This window comes from Pleurodeles waltl, chromosome 8 (assembly GCF_031143425.1).
Source record: "Pleurodeles waltl isolate 20211129_DDA chromosome 8, aPleWal1.hap1.20221129, whole genome shotgun sequence".
Taxonomy (NCBI): Eukaryota; Metazoa; Chordata; class Amphibia; order Caudata; family Salamandridae; genus Pleurodeles; species Pleurodeles waltl.
In genome coordinates, this window is record NC_090447.1 from 1,238,150,964 (window position 1) to 1,238,174,046 (window position 23,083).

The 23,083-nt window shown below is 42.9% G+C and overlaps 1 protein-coding gene across 4 annotated transcripts in view; it reads left to right on the forward strand.

The window, feature by feature from the left end:
- Window positions 1-23,083, forward strand: part of DCLK1 (doublecortin like kinase 1) — a 1,081,753-nt gene that overhangs the window by 845,078 nt on the left and 213,592 nt on the right. For all 4 annotated transcript variants that reach the window (XM_069205533.1, XM_069205532.1, XM_069205535.1 and 1 more), the window contains one exon: window positions 11,623-11,704. In XM_069205533.1, the coding sequence (XP_069061634.1) occupies window positions 11,623-11,704 (82 nt within the window). The remainder of the gene's footprint in view (window positions 1-11,622; window positions 11,705-23,083) is intronic.

A 23,083-nucleotide genomic window follows, 5' to 3' on the forward strand; every position in this document is an offset into this window, starting at 1 on the left:
TAATCCCCTCCACAAAACTCACCCTGAGGCCCTATGACTGTTTGAACAATCTTGGTATGTTTGGGTGACCCTTTTGTAGTTTTTTCCCTCATTACTCCTCCATGGCAGTCTTGTGTCTTTTTTGGGGGAATTGTGTTAGTCAGCCAGCAACGCTGGTGATGGGGCTGTGAAAGTGGTATTCTATTGGAATTAGCATTGCAGATTTAAATTAGGATGCTAAATGGTAACATTTTCATTTTTGGCTACAGACAGAGGAAGCAGGTAAATGGAAGTGCTTTACCTATATGCAGGGCCACTGGAATTATGTTGAAAGAAAAGATCAAATTAAGAAGCAGGGTTGACCAATTTATGTGGCAAGAAAAGTCCAGTTATTAATTTACAATGCCAATAGCTCTAACTCAAGCAAATACGAGACCTATTGCATTGCAAATGCTTGTTGTTTTTGTGGGAAGAGGAAGGTCTGCACCTTTGGCAAAATTTATCAACACTTTACACCAGGGTTGCTTCACATAGATTATGCAGATCAGCGCAAAAAAATTGATTTTGAGATTTACTTCCCAGCATCAAACATCTTTTTGTGCTGAAAATTAGCCCCAAAGTAACATGAAGTGCCTCTTTGTGCTACTCTTCATTAAGAGGATGTACCATAGGTGGTTCATTGGCATTACCATGCAACCATCCCTTGGTTTTGGCACAAAACCCTACCTAATAACATTTATAGACAGGTGTTTACACTAAATATTTAGACGTCCTTGATCAGGCATAATGTTTATTTTCCAAAAACTTTTCTAACTTTGTCTGTATGCTATACTGTACAACACATATCATATACAAATTTAAAAAACATAGTATTTTCTATGGGACGAGTATGAGTCCAGTAGCAAATTTTTGTTTGCTATAATAAACAATCTGGCTTATAGGTTAGCTTCTTTAGCTGGACCCTTAATCTATAAAATTATCAAAATGAGGGTTTTTCACTGAAATGCCATTCTAATAATTAAAATCTTATGTGTCACTGGGCAAAGGGTGGGGATTAGGTGGAAGGATGGTGATCACCACTGGCATGCTTTTTTCATCATTGAAACAGTGGTCTCCTGAGTAATTACTTTTTCCGTGATTTACATTCTGCATATGTTTATTTGCACATACAAATGTATTATGATTTAAGCATTCACGTCCATCTGCTTGCATAAAATACAAATTCTTCACATATGGAAACACCAGTAAATTTTGCTTGCAGAAAATCATAGTACACGTGAGAAACTAAGTAGAGAAAAAAAGGGGAACATGAAATTCACCGATTTTGTCTTTGCCATTTACCAGGTTCCAGAAGTCAGAGGCAGCCACTTGAAATTTACAACCACATAGGATTCAGTATCACTTGCAAAGGATAACGTTTTACCACAATGTCTCTTCTTGCCCTGTCTTGTTAGTTGCAATGAAGGAAAAATATTTACAAAGGGCTATAACATCACCATTATGTATTGAACAATGTTTTTTCGGCTGAAAAATATATCGTTACTCAAGACAGTATTGTAAAACAATGTAATGGACAGATCTTTGCATCTTACAAATGTGGCAGGAGAGCTTTGCGAAAGTTGGTCGCGCGCCTTCCTGCAAGCTATTTTTCAATACCAACATACATTATAATACACATTTTATGCGATGTACATTTTGCATATCAAGTGCATGGAAATCATAAACTTGCATTTTGTTCACAGATATGGGCACACTGCATGCACATGGCACACCTTGCAACAAAATCATGAAGATGATGACATGTTTCGGACATGTTTGGTTTTCCTCATTCAAATGAGTTCTAACGCTCCATCTTTGGCACTTTGAGCTCCAGCCATTATATATAAGTGATAAATGATAAATTACCTTTCATTCCCCAGCAGCTTCAGAACACTGTTGTCACTGCTCTTGTGTTCTCCAAACTGGATTATTGCAATGCCCTTTCCACCAATATGCAGCAAAGACTACTGGAGAAGCAGAAGATCCTGCCCAAAGATGCAGCTTGTCTGCTGCTAGGGATCTCTAGGCATCAGTCAGGCTCACAGGCCCTAATTTAGCTTCACTGGTTGCCTATAAGGACACATATTTAATTCAAAGCTCTGTGCATTGCTTTCAAAGCACTCCATGACTCTGGCACTGACTATCTTAAACACAATATTTTCTAGTCTACTCCATCCTGGTTGTTTTGTTCTTCTTTGGCGAAAAAATGCTGTTGTTCCCAAGTTCAGAAGATCTCATTGGGCGGCAGAGGCTTTGTAATTTGTTCAGCCAAACTCTTGAACACTCTTCCTCTTAGGTTGAACAAAATGACAGGTCTTCTTCCTTTTAGGAAAGCATTAAAAACATGGTTTTTCAGCCAAAAGGCTACCCTTCTTCATTGCTCCCTCTTGCTTTTTTCACCGTAAAGAGTTTATTTTCCTTCATATTCTTCTGTAGTGCTAGCACCAAGACACTTCGGGGCAATAGAACACTTTACAAAAATACATTTCATTTAATTTCAAATCAAAAATGAAATAACAACTATCCTAATCACATTAGCGGAAGTTCTAGGCAACAATCTTGGTCTACTGATGCCTTGCCCAGTACTGATTTTGATTTTAAGCATCCTTATCTTGACTCTGAACCTACTAGATAAGACCAAAGCTGAACGTCCAACATGCATGGGCAAAGTGCATTCATTTTTGCAGCTACTGCTTTTAATTGCAGTAACAATGCATAGCCCCCACATCAAGCCTTACATTTTGATAGTACACATAATTATATCAATGTGTTAATGAATATTGTGTCAGGGTAGATAGTCCAAGTTACTCAGATTCACATGCCACCCGTTAGTAGCCGCATTACACAAAGTGCACCAGGTGTGCAATTGGCACCTGCAACAGTTTTTTGTGCCCTTGGGGCACTATGGTAACACAGAAGGGGCTTTAGACAGTTGTGCAGCCCCTTCTGTAATACTGATAGTCCTGGCACAAATGTAGCATCAACGCTATCTTCAGAGGGCATTCCCCCATTTGCAGGGGAGTGTGGCCCTATGCACTTGAGGGAGTCAACTTTCCTCTGAGCCCGTGCTGTATTATGGAAGCGGACACAGAGGCAACCTTGCACTTAAGAGGCACTCTGACAGTGCACCAAAAAAAAGCTGGTACACTGCCAGTGCACCTCCTTAAGGTAGCCTTCTTCATGCAGGTGCCCCCAGATATCCACCTACTGGTGGGTGAAGTCATTGTCTGCACCTATGTGCAGGGGGATCTCAGACCCTGCTCAAGGTGCAGGCGGGTTACTGCCTGCACAGAAAACATAGTGTGTCATGGAAACAGCTTCTCCGTATTTCAATGAATGTACTACCTCAGGGCCACAAAGGTTTTCAGGTGCCTTGGGGGAAAGCACATCATAATAGGGTTCACTTCTCCCGTCTACACCAGGTGGGCCTATCGAAAGGTAGCCAAAGTGAAAAAAGTGCATGCCAATAAGCTGACCCTTGCAGTTCCTTTATTGTGGCAAAACACATCACAATGCTATTAGGACATTTGATTATTAACTTACTTTGCATGATATTGTTTGAAATGACCATCTTTTGTATGGTATTCACCCAGTTGTTTGCCTTCTTTTGCTGAGCCTGTTTTTATTGTCCATAGGACTTTGTGCGCTTTACCTTCTAATCAGAGATAAAGTGCGTATTCCCTCCCTCCCAAACGTGTTAAAATTAGAATAACCTAACTGGCATATTTATTGCATGTTAGCCTCTAACAAATGATATTGCCTGTACCCAGGGCCTGCAAAATAAATACTACTAGTGGGCTGGAGCACTCATTTTGTTATTGACTACAGGAGCACTAAAAACATGTCTCCAGGTCTGCCACTTCAACCTGGGTGTGCAGTTTTAAACTGTCATTTCGACCTGGCAAAATAAATCTTCTGCCAGGCCTTAACTATCCTTTTTAATACTTATAAGTCCACCCTACTGTAGGCCTTAAAACCCCATCAGGCAGGGGTGCATGTTGTTTAAAAAGTAGGACTTATATAATTAATGCTTTATATGTTCTGGCAGTGAAGAAACTCCAATGTTTTTTTCACTGTGGCAAGGTTTGTTCTCCCATAGGTTAACACTCATTTACACCATGACATTTAGTAAGTGATTAATCCCATTTGAGAGAAGCTAGAAAAATAGTTCAAGGGCTTATTTTAATAGTAATTTAAAAGCCAATTTAAGATTAAATCAGATTTTACATTACATTTTGCAACTGGCACATTTAGAAAGTTGTTCCTGCCTAAAATCAAAAGACTTCCCAGTTAGTGCCCATCTGTCACATGACCCTTAATGGCTTCCCTCATGGCTTCCCTGGTGGCTTCCCTTTAATGAGATGAGTATTGCTGCCAGACAATGGCAAAGAGATCTGGGTTTGATCCTGGGAGCTGTGCCGCACACCTTCCTGAGCTTCAAAGAATGCCTACCTTGTCACTGCCAGATGAAACGCACGCCTATTCCTGCCTCCCTTTGTATCTCTTGTCCAAAAAAAGTTTAGGGGGTAGACAAAAGCTTGCCCTCCACCCACAGACTGGCAGTGGGCATAAATGTGGTCCCTCACAAACCTCTCCTCAGAATACTCCTGGATTTCAGAAGAATCAGTTCTGTTGCCTGACTTTTAAAGGAAGACTGGACCTGTTTGCCTTGAATCCAGGACCCCAGCAGTGTTCCAAGGGTCAGTTGAATGACCCCCAGTGTGAGCTATAGACACAACAAGTTTCCTGAGGCCTTTTCCTGCTTTCCAGCTGACCAGTCCCAAGTGGACCTGACCTCATCCCATCTGCTGGTCCCTGTCATAGTGAGTCCTGACCCACAAGGACTGTTACCAAGGTCCTGGACCCTTATCGAGGTCTGAGAGTACTCTTCCCTGCCCAACAGCAAGCTTAATCTTATTTGATGTTGACAACTTTTGTTGACGGCTTCACTGGATTAGACAAGGAGCAGCACTGGATTGACAGATTCACCAAACTTAACGCAGATCAGCACCCAAGCAATGCCAAAAGCCTCTTTCAGTGGGCCTGAGGCCCAGCAGCCCGCTGATTTACCCTGAGACCTCTCACAGTGGCTCCACATTATCGTCAAACCATTAATCAGATCCATCTTGCAGCCTATCCCTCCAAGGACTCATCAACAACTACTTTTTCTTCATAAGGTTTTTGATTCTGAAGCCTCTGGGATAAACCTGGTCACTGTATCCGACACATTCGCCATCTCATTCAGCTTTAATTTAATTTTTGACTTTGACCCAGTCTAGCATGGGCTCTATTTTTAATTCTAACTTAAAAAATGCATATCTCCCGTTCTTCTTGCTAGATTTCTATTGTTATGGTGACATTCTATTTATTAAAACATTCTCTATTCTTCTAAAATAGTTTGGGATTTTTATTGTCTTTTGTTTACACTTTATTACACATACAACTTCACAAGAGGTGCTCAAGAAAGAACATACATAGATACACAGGCAGCACATTTGCAAGAATGAACATACTTTCACAGACAAGAAGTTAAACTCTACAAGAGGTCCTGCAAGAATTATCATACATACATACATACACAGACAAATAACATTTACAAAAGGTGCTGCGACAATATACATACATGCATAGGCCACACATTGAACTTCACGAGAGGGGCAGCAAGAATAACCAGACACAAGCAACACATGACTCATACAGATCTGTTACAGAAAGGTACTAACAAAACAACTTTCAAATCAGGTCTGAAGCAGCATACATTTAGGGAAATAAAAGGCTGAGTATCACTGAACTATGTGCTACCGAAATTAATCACTTCCCACAACTACTGTTCCCTGAAAAGGCGATGGAAGCGCAGCCCAGTAGCAGTAGGACAAAACGGCAGGGATTTGTACTCTCTTTTGCAGGCAGACACCTCAAGTAGACAGACGTGCGCAGCATGCGATGAAGGTATGTGTGGAGCACGACTTTTACGTTGTGTAGTCTTTCACCAAGTATTCTTGGTTGCTGCCACTGGAGGGCAGCGTATTCCAGAATGTGAATCTGTGGTCACCACTAATCACTAAAGTAAATTGGCAACCACCTCTTCGGTTCTGTACAGTTGTAATGCTAGTGCAACAGTTAAGTGTAATGATGGATGGTGTGGTGTCTAAGGATCGTAGTTATTATTATTATTATTATTATTATTATTATTATGAATATAATCATAATACTTATGATTATTATTGTTAGTATTACTATTGTTATCACTATTATTACTATTAGCAATAATAATAATTATAATGTGATAATAATGATACTTATTATTATTGATAATGCTGAATTATGTGGTATTTAATGATGGTTGGTATTATTATAACTCTTAGTATCACTATTAATATTATTGATAATAATAATCGGTATTATTATAATGATGATAACGCTAGTTATTATTATTATGATCATGACTAATATTAATAATAATAATAATATGTTACAAAGCGAAGCAATTAAACCAAAAGAAAGGATTTACATGCTCAGCTTAGTTTCCGGTAAACCCTCTAACCTCGCTGCCATACACAGAAACAACTTTAATGCAGAGCAACAGCAGCATGAAAGAAAATACAGGAGAGACTGGGTATGCGTGGGAGTTAAAGAAGGTTAATGTGAATCATCAATTAAAAACATTATCTCTAATTAATGCTGTACAGTCCTTCAATTATATCGCCATCACAATGACTCCAAAACGGTAAAAAAGCCAAGTCTGGTGTGAATAAATATGTTTTTACAGAATCCAACAGGAAAACATAAGGTGTTCTTTATTTGGCTCTCACACTTTACTCCGGAACATAAGATTGGATTTGAATGCTTCTATATGCTGAGCGAAAACTTATTTGTAAAAGACATTGTTCTCTAATAAGAATTCAGGTAAATATGAAGACACATTTTCATTAAAAGACCTAAACCCCTTTTTCAGCACCACCCCTATTAGCACCTAACGACACCATGGTTGCAGCGTATTTAACATACGGCACACCATGGTGGTAGTTATGAGAATAGCGTCAAAATCTTTGACGGTATTGTGTCATTTTGCTACATTAGCATAAAAAATGTTGACGTTAGTGTGAAAAAGTGCAAGGAGGCCCATTGATTACAATGGGTATGTGATGTTAACGCCTGCTCTTGAGCAAGGGTTAAAAATTATGCCAAAAACAACACAGTAAAATCTTGTAGATTTCACTGTGCCATTATTGCGGGCCTCCTAACACCAGAATGCCGCACCCTTACATACATTATGCTTGATGTGGCGCAAGGAGTAGCAAAGTGGCGCATTGCATGCATTGCACCACTTTGTAAATATGGCACAGCAAAACTTGCCTCCTTGAGCCACATTAGCCTAAAAAAAATGACACTGATGTGGTGCAAGGAGGAGCTAGGCCTTCTTAAATCTCGCCCTAACATCCTTAATCACTAAAACTACAACACCTAAACTATTAAACAAAATACGTAAAGTTGAAATTCTTTCATTTTGAAATATTCTAAGTGGAAAACACATTTTAAAATGTTTTTTAATCAAAAATTGCTGAAATATAAAACAAAGGTTAGCATTCAGTTTTGCATTAGTCTTAGGGTTGGGGACATAGGACTAGGGTTAGTTTTAGATTTTGTGTTAGGATGAAGGTATTTTATTTAACTATTTAGCTGCTATTTAGTGATTTACTCTAGACTGGTGTTTGGCTTGGTGCAAAGTGATGTAAACAACTTCATTGATCACCTTTCCTGCGGTAAAATATTTTAGTGCTGAAATTTTACCCTCACGTAGGGCTAAAACTGCTTTGTGCTCTGAAGGGGTGCAGCCCAAATAATTCTAGGTTTTGATACAAAGCCAGATAAACTAAAATTCTTGACCTGTCTTGGTGTCAAAATCTTTAAAAAATGGAAACCAATCGCACAGAAATGGCCAGGAAGTGGCCAAGAACTCTATTGTTTTATATATCTACTAGGCCTGGGTGGAGTTCATAGAATTCTGCTATGCAGAACTCCGCGAAGTGCAGAAAAAACTCTGTCGCAGTAGGTGGAGTTCACAAGTGACGGAGTGTGGTGAGTCCCGATGCTTTTGCTGATTTTTAACAATGGTATTTTGTCCCACACTGTGAAATCAGTGTGAGCGACACATTGCGCAGCGCAAGAGGGCACTGTTTTTTTTTGCCACTCAAGTAGATGTTCTACTTGAACGGCAGTTTCCTCAACCCGAGAAGCAGGTTTCTCAACGCGAGCAATAGCGACCTGCCACTCCGTGGAGCTGGGAACTCCTTGCTCTGCCCAGAGCTCGGAGTGAGCAAAACTCTGCGAACTCCGCTGGCAGAGTGGAATTCATCGCCCACCCCTAATATCTGCATGAAGGCACACATTGGGAGGCAAACCCAGGTGAGTTTGGGTTTGCAGAGGTATTTGCTACAGGGTTATTTAAGTAGAAATCCTACGTTTAACATCGCTGGCTCATTTTTGCACCATAGGGAGACGTTGAACACTGTGCCTAACAGCCTTTTTAGCATGAGTGCCGCTGATTGCATCACTGGCAGGCAACACTTTGTAAATCCGGCACTGCACAGTTTTCTATCTTTCATGCCACTCAGCTATGCAAGACAGTGTGGAAAGTGTTATTACGGGTCCAAACATTCTGGCATTAGAGTTGAATTGCACTATTTGCAATCTTTGCTGGGGTGAGATTGAGTTCACTGTGGCTAAGGCACCCTTTAATGACAGGGGAACTCCTAAAACTCGCAGTTTTGCCGGTATATACATACCTTGTGCAGGCCGTTGAGAACCCTGCATATGCATGCAAAGTTGCTTCCGTCAAAAAAACACAAAATTAAGAGTGTTTTCATTCTGCAATTCAATCCAGATGGGGCTGTTGAACTTTGCATCCTTTGCACTAATTTTTGTGTATTTATTTAAATGCTCATTTCATTGGATTAGTTTAGCAAAATACTTTGGAATGATGGGTTCAACATTCCTACCCAAAAAACACTTGTAGTCGCATGTCAATCTTTAACAAGATATTTGGGTTTATTAATTATCCAATGCTTCAGTAACCACTAATTGTGCTGACTTAAGTAGCTGACAGACAATTAGGCCCAGATTTATACTTTTTTGCGGAGCATTTGTGTCATTTTCTTTGACGCAAATGCTGCACAAACTTAACTCCATATTTACACTTGTCCCCTGTGCTGGACATTGGGCTGGTGGTCATGACTCCTGTCTTTCCTAAGACAGGAGCCATGTTTTTGGTGGTTGTGAGCCCGGTAATGACGTTAATCTGGTTAAAGGCATTTTTTGCCTCTAACCAGGCTAGCGTAATATTTTGGGGCACAACCCCCTTCTTCCCTACTGCCACCCCTACCCAGCTTGCACCATTTAAGTGGACGCTAGCCCAAGCGTAGCGCCGGCTTGGGCCATTCCATTAATTTGGCACCCATCTGGCGCTCAGGAATGGCGCAAGCTGGCTCTATACTTTTGGTGCAAAACTGCATCCCCGCAATTTTGCACCAAAAAGTATAAATTCGGGCCTTAGAGCACATATTGTTTACAAGATCTTGAACTGGGCCTGAAGTTCTTCCAATGAAATAATCCTCAACTACATGCAAATACTTTTATAGTCCAAAGGACAACCCATGGAAATTTACATCTGGGTCAAAATTATAACCGTCCACAAGTGGTTCTAATAAGATGTTTGGGAGGGTCAAATGGACTCCTTGAATGCCATGGCATGGGTTTGTTGGACTGAATCCATGACTCATTTTTCTCAACATGTATTGCCCCCTACAGAGACTATCCCTTTAATTAACAAATATTTTCCTTTCTTTTTCCACTTAAATGGTTCTTACTTTTTTCCACTGGGCACTGTGTCATCCACACTACTAGTTGCTCTGTGCTATCATATGTAAAATTGTAGGATTTGTATCCAACAATTTACATCAATGCTAAAGATGTTCTCCAATCAATGTAGAGATGATATTAATTGTATTTTCTTTATGGGTTCACCGATAGTTTAGGTCTGTTAAAATAAATGTCTAAATCAGTCCTGTACTACTCAAATGAGTCTTTGTTTTTAGGTTGAGCATAAGCTTTTGACCTTGTGTATACTTTTAGTATACTTCTTATGGCTGAAAATGATTTAATTTGTTGGTTGCAGTGTCCTTTAAAAATTCTTGCTCGCTAGTGGTCAGTTGTGCCTTTTTCTCCATACTTTTTCTGTTTCAGAGCAGTGACCAACTACTGTATTATTCCACTTTGGTTTCTTTATCTGTTGCAGTGATGGACTATTTTTGTAATTTCTCTGGTGTTCCCCTTTCACTGTGGATGTTTTAGGCTGATATCTGCCTGTGTCTTATTACAGCATTCCGTTCCTCCCATCTCCTCCCATGCCACTGACATTTGTTTTTGGCTTTATTCTAGTGCTGCCCTCGTTTACCTCTGGCTCCTAAATAAGCTTATTTTACAAAAGAAACACCCAGTTGTTTAGCCACACTATGCCCTTTCTGGTAGAATGTAGCTAAACCTAGAAGCAACAATGTGAAAGCCTTGCACCACATCTCGAATCTCTCTTTTCAGAGCCCCTCCCTGCCACCACTAACGACATCGCACACAGGGCATTGCTTATCTCCTTTATTGGGGCCATAATTCTTCTCAGGCTGCTCTGCTCAGTGAAATGCCAGGCAAGAATGCTTGTAAGACTTTTCATTCTATTAAAATAAAAATAAAATACTTTTCCAGCCTTATTTTCCAATTTCTGTTCAGATTTCTGATGTCAGTAGCTGCCAGTGACCACCAAAACATGGCAGGAAAAGACGAAATTATGAGAGAGGTTTGACCAATTTATGTGGCAAGAAAAGTCCAGTTGTGAATTTACAATGCCAATAGTTCTAACTCAAGTAGAAATATGAGACTTATTGCATTGCAAATGCGTGTTTGTTATTATATTGCCTTAAAACTTATGTCCTTATGTTAGTTTTATTACTGCGTTGTATTTTATATGTCCAATTGGTGAATAATGCTAGAATACATGCAAATTTTGTGTGCAAATGAGCAGTAAAGTATATTGCATTGGGCAAAAACTAATTTTGCTGCTGAGAAATAAAAAAAGATTATACATAAAAAAGCTCATTTGTGTCACATTTACACACACAGAATTTCCTTCTTGTGGAAAATCCACACGTGTGTGTGCTATTCATTGAATAACTCCAGATAATCTATAAATGCAGCAGATTTCCTAGAGTACTCTTAGCATCCATTGTGAAGCCCAAAATGTTGCAGATCTGCTCCAAAAATCTGAGTAATCTAGGAGGCGCAGATTTTGGATGGTTCAACCAGGCTGTTGTGAAAGAGGGCCATACGCTTTTACTCTGGATCTGCAGATATTATCACAAAACACACTTTGTACTGAGGAGAATGGGCATTAAAACAATGTTAATCCAGCTACAGATGCCAAATCAATGGAACTCAACAGTCAATCAAGATGTTTAATTTAGTGTGGTTTGTGCATAATTTGTTTAGCTGTAAAAGAATCTTAACAGCCTCCCCTCTCCTCTCTCTCCTCTCTCCCCTCTCTTCTGTTCTCCTCAGAGTTCCCAGCACAGTGGCTCCTCAACATCTCTAGCATCAACCAAAGTCTGCAGCTCCATGGATGAAAACGACGGGCCAGAAGGTAAAGCTATGGCTGAGCTAACATTGTTCCTGTGTGATTACATCACACTTACAAACATGCATGCTCTCCACATGTAGGAGTTGGTCACTTGAAGCGCATTTCTGCAGTCTATACTATTTGCACCTGGAAGAAAATGTCTTAATATAATCTGCATCAACTGTATGTAAAAACATCCTGAAATTAGTGCATTACGAGCAAGTAAATACAGTTTATACTGGGGGAATATTACTCACAGAAAAACAAATACTGTCTTCTTGTGCAAAATTGCCATAGCTCTACAACAAGTGCAGATTGGCAAGAACAGTTTACATTTCTCTTGAAAATGTCAAAACAGTGCGTCATGATGGATCCGTTTTTCTTGGTAAGGCATGTCATGACAGCTGAGTAAGACTCTGAAGCATCCCTAGAAGTTATGAATGTCTACAGCACAGCAAGTAACTCATAGCAAGAACACATGAGTATGTGGTGACTAGCAACAAATTTAGGATTCACTTCTCTCTTGGAAGTGATCAGCCTGGAATGCCCTTACCTGGTCTTTGCCTTATTTGTCATGAGCCACTTGAAATTTAAAGAGCAACATTTGAAAAACATTCAGTACCATAAGGTTCATTGAGGTAATATGTGACTTGCTCATGAGCTGCTGGCTGTACTTTTGAAAGTAGAGTAAATGTCCACTTGTAGTTACTTCTTTGCATCCATAATGCTTTTGTGTAGTCAACCATCAGTATAATGATGACATATGATGAAGATACATTCAGGTTTTCATCTACCATATCTTCTAAATAATCACAACCTATTATCAGTGACCTGTTTCTTGGTCTCTCCCAAATTCCCACGCTTTCTTGTGTCCTGGGCCAGGATTTTGAGTTCTTTTATTTCCTTTTCTTCCTGTAATTTGATGTCAGTTGTCAATGGGACCATCTCCTTGCTAAGTGTCGTCAATTTCTCTGCAAGTGGATCCATATTCTTAAACACCACTACAGTTATAGTCCAGGTGTGTGTTCAAGATGGTCAGAGCTTTTCAATCCCTGAGACTCTGATCAGGAGGGCAGCCAACTACCCCTTGGAGTCACTCTGGTAGACCTGGGTTCAAGCAGAAAAGCAGGTCTCAAGCAACAGGGCAGTTCTCTGGGGATACAGGGCAGTAGGGAGGCAGCAGGACAGTCCTCTTGGAGCAGGACAGCAGGCCAGCAGCAGCAGGGCAGTTCTCTGAGAGTCTCTGAGAGTCCTCCGCGGATCCATAGGTGAACTGAAGAGTGGGTCTGAAGGTCCCCACAGAAGTGTCTTAAACTTTCTGCCTCTCTGATGTTGTCCTAGGACGTCTGGAGTCACTGAAGGCTACTGTGAAGTTCTTTGAGTGTGTGCTGAGTCAGTTCCTTTGGAGTGCAAGTAGCACCCTTGCACTGCTCTGCTCCTACCGTCCTGTCAGGATGGTGAATCCTACCAACACCGAGACATTTTTTTTATGTGACTGTCTGGGAGGAATGCACAAAGGCAACTAGTCATGTGATCCAGGAAACAGGATGTGGGCACTAAATGGTTAGGAAAAGTAGATGCTGAAGTTATAAAAGTGGCAGTTTCAGAATTATGACCTAAAGTCTGACTTTACCATTGAAGAGTGTTTTAAATTACAATTCGTTAGACACCAAACATGACATTTCCACCTGCTCCCATACAGATATTATCACATTAAATGTAATAAGGTAACCCAATATTATCCTGTGGGAGAGGTAGGCCTTACAGTAGTGAAAAATTAATTTGTGGGTTTTTCAATACCAAGTCATGCAAAACTTAAATGTGCATATCCAACTTATTATATGCAATGCACCCTGCCCTATGGGCTGTTTAGGGCCTAACTTATGCATAGCATATGTATTCAAATTGAGATTTAGGCCTGGCAATGAGTTTATTTTGCCAAGTCAAATTGGCGGTTTACAAATGCACACGATAGGTGGCACAATAAGTGCTGCAGGCCCTCTAGTATCATTTAATTTACAGGCCCTGGATACATGTAGTACTACTTTTCTAAGGATTTATAAGTAAATTAAATGTGCCATTTGGGTGTAAACCAATTCTACCATGTGTAGGGGGAAGAGTACAAATTTATTAACACTTCATAGCAGTGATAAATTGCACATCCTAAACACCAACAAAAAATGTTCAGAAAACAGGAGGGTTGAAGGTAAAAAAGTTTAGGGGTGACCCTGCAGAGAGGACCAAATCCAACATGATCCATCCTGAAATATATATACAGTGCCCTCTCACCGTAAGATCCAAGGATTCTAATGTACTTTAACTTATACGGCAAATATAAGAACAATACAGGGCATACATTTAAATAAGATGAATTGCTGAGCATATTCATGTAGTTGTTAGTATTGTATTGCTGGAAAATGAACATTGGCTTACACAACTTCACAGTCGATTACAAACTGTCATCACACATTTTACCTACAATCTCCACTAACCTGAAGCTTCTTCGTGACAGCCAATAAAACAGAAAATCATGAGAACAAATAGCCAGTTGTAACTCAATGTCTCCTTCAAACTCAAGTGGTTGAATACTTTCATACAAGGTTTCTACTCTGATAGTCTATGATTTCAACATTCTTTAACAAGCATTGGCAAAGTCAATCAGTCCGGCTTTGCCAATAGTGTGTGGCTGACACTGCTGGCTTTGTCAATGCCTGATGCTATCAAAATGTACCACTTTTGGTCAAGCTAATAGTGCCAACCAACATGTAAAAACTACAGAGCTTATTGTTTGCATGCTGTATGACACCACACGCTTTACGTCCTCATGCAATCTGGTGACCATTTTGAAAGTAGAGAAAAAGGTATTTCCTGTACTTTCAAGATGGCCAACTGTAGGAGGCTGGACTGGCTTGTAGTGAGTACCAAGGGGTACTTGCACCTTGCACCAGGCCCAGTTATCCCTTATTAGTGTATAGGGTGTCTAGCAGCTTAGGCTGATAGATAATGGTAGCTTAGCAGAGCAGCTTAGGCTGAACTAGGAGACGTGTGAAGCTACTACAGTACCACAAGTGTCACTTGCACAATATCATAAGAAAACACAATACACAGTTATACTAAAAATAAAGGTACTTTATTTTTATGACAATATGCCAAAGTATCTTAGAGTGTACCCTCAGTGAGAGGATAGGAAATATACACAAGATATATGTACACAATAGCAAAAATATGCAGTATAGTCTTAGAAAACAGTGCAAACAATGTATAGTTACAATAGGATGCAATGGGGACACATAGGGATAGGGGCAACACAAACCATATTCTCCAAAAGTGGAATGCGAACCACGAATGGACCCCAAACCTATGTGACCTTGTAGAGGGTCGCTGGGACTATTAGAAAATAGTGAGAGTTAGAAAAATAACCCTCCCCAAGACCCTGAAAAGTGAGTGCAAAGTGCACTAAAGTTCCCCCAAGGACAAAGAAGTCGTGATAGAGGAATAATGCAGGAAAGACACAAACCAACAATGCAACAACGATGGATTTCCAATCTAGGGTACCTGTGAAACAAGGGGACCAAGTCCAAAAGTCAAAAGCAAGTCGGAGATGGGCATATGCCCAGGAAATGCCAGCTGCGGGTGCAAAGAAGCTTCTACTGGACAGAAGAAGCTGAGGTTTCTGCAGGAACGAAAAGGGCTAGAGACTTCCCCTTTGGTGGACGAATTCCGCTCGCCGTGGAGAGTTGTGCAGAAGTGTTTTCCCGCCGAAAGAACGCCAACAAGCCTTGCTGGCTGCAAATTGTGCGGTTAGTGTTTTTGGACGCTGCTGTGGCCCAGGAAGGACCAGGATGTCGCAAATTGCGCCAGGAGGGAGAGGGGACGTCGAGCAAGACAAGGAGCCCTCTCAGCAGCAGGTAGCACCCGGAGAAGTGCCAGAAACAGGCACTACAAGGATGCGTGAAATGGTGCTCACCCGAAGTTACACAAAGGAGTCCCACGTCACCGGAGACCAACTTAGAAAGTCGTGCAATGCAGGTTAAAGTGCCGTGGATCCAGGCTTGGCTGTGCACAAAGAATTTCCGCCGGAAGTGCACAGGGGCCGGATTAGCTGCAAAAGTTGCGGTTCCCAGCAATGCAGTCTAGCGAGGTGAGGCAAGGACTTACCTCCACCAAACTTGGACTGAAGAGTCACTGGACTGTGGGAGTCACTTGGACAGAGTTGCTGGATTCGAGGGACCTCGCTCGTCGTGCTGAGAGGAGACCCAAGGGACCGGTAATGCAGCTTTTTGGTGCCTGCGGTTGCAGGGGGAAGATTCCGTCGACCCACGGGAGATTTCTTCGGACCTTCTAGTGCAGAGAGGAGGCAGAGTACCCCCACAGCATGCACCACCAGGAAAACAGTCGAGAAGGCGGCAGGATCAGCGTTACAGAGTTGCAGTAGTCGTCTTAGCTACTTTGTTGCAGTTTTGCAGGCTTCCAGCGCGGTCAGCAGTTGATTCCTTTGCAGAAGGTGAAGAGAGAGATGCAGAGGAACTCGGATGAGCTCTTGCATTCGTTATCTAAAGTTTCCCCAGAGACAGAGACCCTAAATACCCAGAAAAGAGGGTTTGGCTACTTCTCTGTTTCCAAGATGACACAGGTCTGGAGCACACTGGAGGAGCTCTGGACACCTCCCAGGGGAGGTGCAGGTCAGGGGAGTGGTCACTCCCCTTTCCTTTGTCCAGTTTCGCGCCAGAGCAGGGCTAAGGGGTCCCCTGAACCGGTGTAGACTGGCTTATGCAGAATTGGGCACATCTGTGCCCAAGAAAGCATATCCAGAGGCTGGGGGAGGCTACTCCTCCACTGCCTTCACACCATTTTCCAAAGGGAGAGGGTGTAACACCCTCTCTCAGAGGAATTCCTTTGTTCTGCCATCCTGGGACAAGCCTGGCTTGACCCCAGGAGGGCAGAAACCTGTCTGAGGGGTTGGCAGCAGCAGCAGCTGCAGTGAAACCCCAGGAAAGGCAGTTTGGCAGTACCAGGGTCTGTGCTACAGACCACTGGGATCATGGGATTGTGCCCACTATGCCAGGATGGCATAGAGGGGGCAATTCCATGACCATAGACATGTTACATGGCCATATTCGGAGTTACCATTGTGAAGCCACATATAGGTAGTGACCTATATGTAGTGCACGCGTGTAATGGTGTCCCCGCACTCACAAAGTCCGGGGAATTGGCCCTGAACAATGTGGGGGCACCTTGGCTAGTGCCAGGGTGCCCTCACACTAAGTAACTTTGCACCTAACCTTTACCAGGTAAAGGTTAGACATATAGGTGACTTATAAGTTACTTAAGTGCAGTGTAAAATGGCTGTGAAATAACGTGGACGTTATTTCACTCAGGCTACAGTGGCAGGCCTGTGTAAGAATTGTCAGAGCTCCCTATGGGTGGCAAAAGAAATGCTGCAGCCCATAGGGATCTCCTGGAACCCCAATACCCTGGATACCTCAGTACCATATACTAGGGAATTATAAGGGTGTTCCAGTAAGCCAATGTTAATTGGTAAAATTGGTAAAATTGGTCACTAGCCTGTTAGTGACAATTTGAAATAAATGAGAGAGCATAACCACTGAGGTTCTGGTTAGCAGAGCCTCAGTGAGACAGTTAGGCACCACACAGGGAACACATACATATAGGCCACAAACTTATGAGCACTGGGGTCCTGACTAGCAGGGTCCCAGTGACACATAACAAACATACTGAAAACATAGGGTTTTCACTATGAGCACTGGGCCCTGGCTAGCAGGATCCCAGTGAGACAGTGAAAACACCCTGACATACACTCACAAACAGGCCAAAAGTGGGGGTAACAAGGCTAGAAAGAGGCTACTTTCTCACACAACCTCCCCCCCCAAACGAAGGACAATAAGGCTAACCTTGGCCAGTTGAGACTTTATTGTCTAAGTGGTGATAAGTAGAGAGTAGCTCTGCAATAGACTGGTTACTCCCTTTATCATCCACTATATGGTTACTTCCCTGTGGGGATGTAAACCACCATGTTTGAAGTTTTTTAGCTAAGCAACAATGTGAAGATGTATTTTTAGAGTTTCTATCAGTAAGTTTTAGTTTAGAGCAGTGGGAATTGTCCACTGAACCTATTTGTAGTGAGGGAAATGCCAGACAGGGATGCTGTCTCAGAAAAGCCATAGCTGGGCAAAAACTTTGTCCATATGGCTGGAAGAGAGAACAGGGATGCTGTTTCTCTTGAGTTGGAGCAGGGCAGGGATGCTGTCCTATGAGCTCCACACTAGGGCAGGGATGCTGTCCTAAGTGTTGTGAGGCAGTGCAGGGTTTCTGCACTAAAGTTTCTCTGGGAGGGTTGGAGGGATGCTCCATGTTAGCTAAAATGGTGCTCTTTTTCTCACCAATGTTAGTTATCCCACAGAGAGGTACTTCTACCTCAGGGAGTACAGCTTTGCCAGCTGATGTTTCCCTTGGAACAGGTGCCACCCCAGGAGAGGTTTCTCCCACCACAGGAATGGTATCCTGAATGGTAGGGTGGTTAGGGGATACTGTGATACCCTTTTTACCTGTTGATGGAGAGGGATCCTGAGTTTTCAGGCGTTCTCTCCTTTGCTTTTTCATTTCAGTAGAAATGAGAGGGAACAATTCCTCTGGGATGCCCAGCATGGCTGCATGGGCATAAAACTCTACATCAGCCCAACCTGAGGCCTCTAAGTCATTACCCAAGAGACAGTCTACAGGTAAGCTAGGTGATACCACCACCTGCTTAGGGCCAGTAACTCCACCCCAACTAAACTGAATTATAGCTAAGGGAAGAAACTTAGTGGAGTTATGGACATCAATAATCTTATACTGTTGTCCAATGATGTGTTGTTCAGGATGCACTAGGTTTTCAGTCACCAAAGTGATACTGGCACCTGTGCCCCTGTAGGCCAAGGCCTCAACACCATTTATTGAAACTGTCTGCCTGTACTTATCCATTGTAAGGGGACAAGCAGCCAGTGTGGCAAGGCCAATGCCACTAGGTGTGACAGAAACTGTCTTGGGACTGACTACCCCAGTTTCTACTATGGACCCATAACTGAACCCAACTACACCCTTAACTTGACTGTTGCCAGCAGTCCCACCACTAGTACCACTACTGCTAGGGGCACTAGAGCTTGATGTATTAGTGGTGGTAGGCTCAGGGGGTTTACCTGGACAGGACTTATCCCCTGGCCTATGGCCTCTGTTTTTACACACAAAGCACCAAGGCTTTTTAAATTGTGTAGGTTAAGAAGAAGAGGAAGAATTTGTTTTATCCCCACCCCCTGAAGAGTGTTTAAGATTTGAAGTGGGATCTTTGGTTTTACCCTTATACCCATGCTTATCTTGAGATTTTTAACCATCTTTCTTCTTGTTGTTCTCTTTGTCACCACCTGTATGAACTTTTCTGTTCACCCTTGTTCTGACCCATTTGTCTGCCTTCTTTCCCAATTCTTGGGGAGAGGTCAGATCAGAGTCCACCAAGTACTGGTGCAACAAATCAGACACACAATTATTAAGAATATGCTCTCTCAGGATCAAGTTATACAGGCTGTCATAATCAGTAACTTTACTGCCATGTAACCACCCCTCCAAGGCCTTCACTAAATGGTCAATGAAATCAACCCAGTCTTGTGAAGACTCCTTTTTGGTCTCTCTGAACTTTATCCTGTATTGTTCAGTGGTTAAGCCATAACCATCCAGGAGTGCATTCTTAAGAACTGTAAAATTATTGGCATCACTTTCTTTCACAGTAAGGAGCCTATCCCTACCTTTTCCACTAAATGATAGCCATAGGATAGCAGCCCACTGCCTTTGAGGGACATCCTGTACAACACAGGCCCTCTCAAGTGCAGCAAACCACTTGTTAATGTCATCCCCCTCCTTATAAGGGGGAACTATCTTATGCAGATTCCTGGAATCATGCTCTTTTGCAGGATGACTATGGGGAATACTGCTGCTGCCACCATGGGTTTCTAAACCCAACTTCTGTCTTTCCTTCTCTAATTCTAAAGGCTGTCTATCCAAATCCAGCTGTTGCTTTTTAAGCTTCAGTCTGGTTTGTTCCACCCTCAACTTATTGAGTTCCCTTTCTAACAATCTGTCATCAGGGTTGGTGGGAGGGACATTCCTAGATACAGAGGTATGATGGGAATGAACAGAAGGAGACCTGTCCCTTACAGAGGGCACCCTAACAGCTTGGCTGACAGTGTAATGTGAGAGCACATCATCTGTATGATGTGACTCCACCTCAGTAACAACTATGCTAGACTGTCTTGTAATGGGCAGGCTAAGAAGTTTCTTTCCTGAACCTTTTCCTGGGGGAGTCCCTGGATCAGATTGGGAACCATTAGCTACTTTTTCAACAGATGGGGCACTTTTAGCCTTATCTTGTTCTCTAAGCATGTTAAGTAACAGTTCCAAGGAAGGATTCTTCCCTACACTCAAACCTCTCTCTATGCAGAGACTCCTTGCTCCTTTCCAGCTAAGGTGATCATATGCAAGCTTAGACAGGTCAACATTTTGGCCTGTGCCAGACATTTTTAGAGAGAGTTAAAGTGATAGAAAAAGAGAAAAAAAGTTTTCCGAATTTTTTAGAAAGACAGAAAAAACTTTTTAAACTTTTAAGAACTTTTTGAAAGTTTAGAAGTACTTTTCAGCACTTTAGAAAAGAGTGAAAAGAGGAAATGCAAAACTTTTTAGCTATGTGTACACACACTGAACTTGTTTTGTATATTTTTCTCTTATGAAAAGTACAATGACAAGAGTGGTAAGTAGTCTCAAAGCACTTATCCCACCGCTGCACAACCAATGTAGGAGGCTGGACTGGCTTGTAGTGAGTACCAAGGGGTACTTGCACCTTGCACCAGGCCCAGTTATCCCTTATTAGTGTATAGGGTGTCTAGCAGCTTAGGCTGATAGATAATGGTAGCTTAGCAGAGCAGTTTAGGCTGAACTAGGAGAAGTGTGAAGCTACTACAGTACCACAAGTGTCACTTGCACAATATCATAAGAAAACACAATACACAGTTATACTAAAAATAAAGGTACTTTATTTTTATGACAATATGCCAAAGTATCTTAGAGTGTACCCTCAGTGAGAGGATAGGAAATATACACAAGGTATATGTACACAATAGCAAAAATATGCAGTATAGTCTTAGAAAACAGTGCAAACAATGTATAGTTACAATAGGATGCAATGGGGCCACATAGGGATAGGGGCAACACAAACCATATACTCCAAAAGTGGAATGCGAACCACGAATGGACCCCAAACCTATGTGACCTTGTAGAGGGTCGCTGGGACTATTAGAAAATAGTGAGAGTTAGAAAAATAACCCTCCCCAAGACCCTGAAAAGTGAGTGCAAAGTGCACTAAAGTTCCCCCAAGGACAAAGAAGTCGTGACAGAGGAATAATGCAGGAAAGACACAAACCAACAATGCAACAACGATGGATTTCCAATCTAGGGTACCTGTGAAACAAGGGGACCAAGTCCAAAAGTCACAAGCAAGTCGGAGATGGGCATATGCCCAGGAAATGCCAGCTGTGGGTGCAAAGAAGCTTCTACTGGACAGAAGAAGCTGAGGTTTCTGCAGGAACGAAAAGGGCTAGAGACTTTCCCTTTGGTGGACGGATCCCTCTCGCCGTGGAGAGTCGTGCAGAAGTGCTTTCCCGCCGAAAGAACGCCAACAAGCCTTGCTAGCTGCAAATCATGCGGTTAGCATTTTTGGACGCTGCTGTGGCCCAGGAAGGACCAGGATGTCGCAAATTGCGCCAGGAGGTAAAGGGGACATCGAGCAAGACAAGGAGCCATCTCAGCAGCAGGTAGCACCCGGAGAAGTGCCAGAAACAGGCACTACGAGGATGCATGAAACGGTGCTCACCCGAAGTTACACAAAGGAGTCCCACGTCGCCGGAGACCAACTTAGAAAGTCGTGCAATGCAGGTTAGAGTGCCGTGGACCCAGGCTTGGCTGTGCACAAAGGATTTCCACCGGAATTGCACAGGGGCCGGAGTAGCTGCAAAAGTAGCGTTTCCCAGCAATGCAGTCTAGCGAGATGAGGCAAGGACTTACCTCCACCAAACTTGGACTGAAGAGTCACTGGACTGTGGGAGTCACTTGGACAGAGTTGCTGGATTCGAGGGACCTCGCTCGTCGTGCTGAGAGGAGACCCAAGGGACCATAATGCAGCTTTTTGGTGCCTGCGGTTGCAGGGGGAAGATTCCGTCGACCCACAGGAGATTTCTTCGGAGCTTCTAGTGCAGAGAGGAGGCAGACTATCCCCACAGCATGCACCACCAGGAAAACAGTCGAGAAGGCGGCAGGATCAGCGTTACAGAGTTGCAGTAGTCGTCTTAGCTACTTTGTTGCAGTTTTGCAGGCTTCCAGCGCGGTCAGCAGTTGATTCCTTAGCAGAAGGTGAAGAGAGAGATGCAGAGGAACTCGGATGAGCTCTTGCATTCGTTATCTAAAGTTTCCCCAGAGACAGAGACCCTAAATAGCCAGAAAAGAGGGTTTGGCTACTTAGGAGAGAGGATAGGCTAGCAACACCTGAAGGAGCCTATCAGAAGGAGTCTCTGACGTCACCTGGTGGCACTGGCCACTCAGAGCAGTCCAGTGTGCCAGCAGCACCTCTGTTTCCAAGGTGGCAGAGGTCTGGAGCACACTGGAGGAGCTCTAGACACCTCCCAGGGGAGGTGCAGGTCAGGGGAGTGGTCACTCCCCTTTCCTTTGTCCAGTTTGGCGCCAGAGCAGGGCTAAGGGGTCCCCTGAACCGGTGTAGACTGGCTTATGCAGAATTGGGCACATCTGTGCCCAAGAAAGCATTTCCAGAGGCTGGGGGAGGCTACTCCTCCCCTGCCTTCACACCATTTTCCAAAGGGAGAGGGTGTAACACCCTCTCTCAGAGGAAGTCCTTTGTTCTGCCATCCTGGGACAAGCCTGGCTTGACCCCAGGAGGGCAGAAACCTGTCTGAGGGGTTGGCAGCAGCAGCAGCAGCTGCAGTGAAACCCAGGAAAGGCAGTTTGGCAGTACCAGGGTCTGTGCTACAGACCACTGGGATCATGGGATTGTGCCCACTATGCCAGGATGGCATAGAGGGGGCAATTCCATGATCATAGACATGTTACATGGCCATATTCGGAGTTACCATTGTGAAGCCACATATAGGTAGTGACCTATATGTAGTGCACGCGTGTAATGGTGTCCCCGCACTCACAAAGTCCGGGGAATTGGCCCTGAACAATGTGGGGGCACCTTGGCTAGTGCCAGGGTGCCCTCACACTAAGTAACTCTGCACCTAACCTTTACCAGGTAAAGGTTAGACATATAGGTGACTTATAAGTTACTTAAGTGCAGTGTAAAATGGCTGT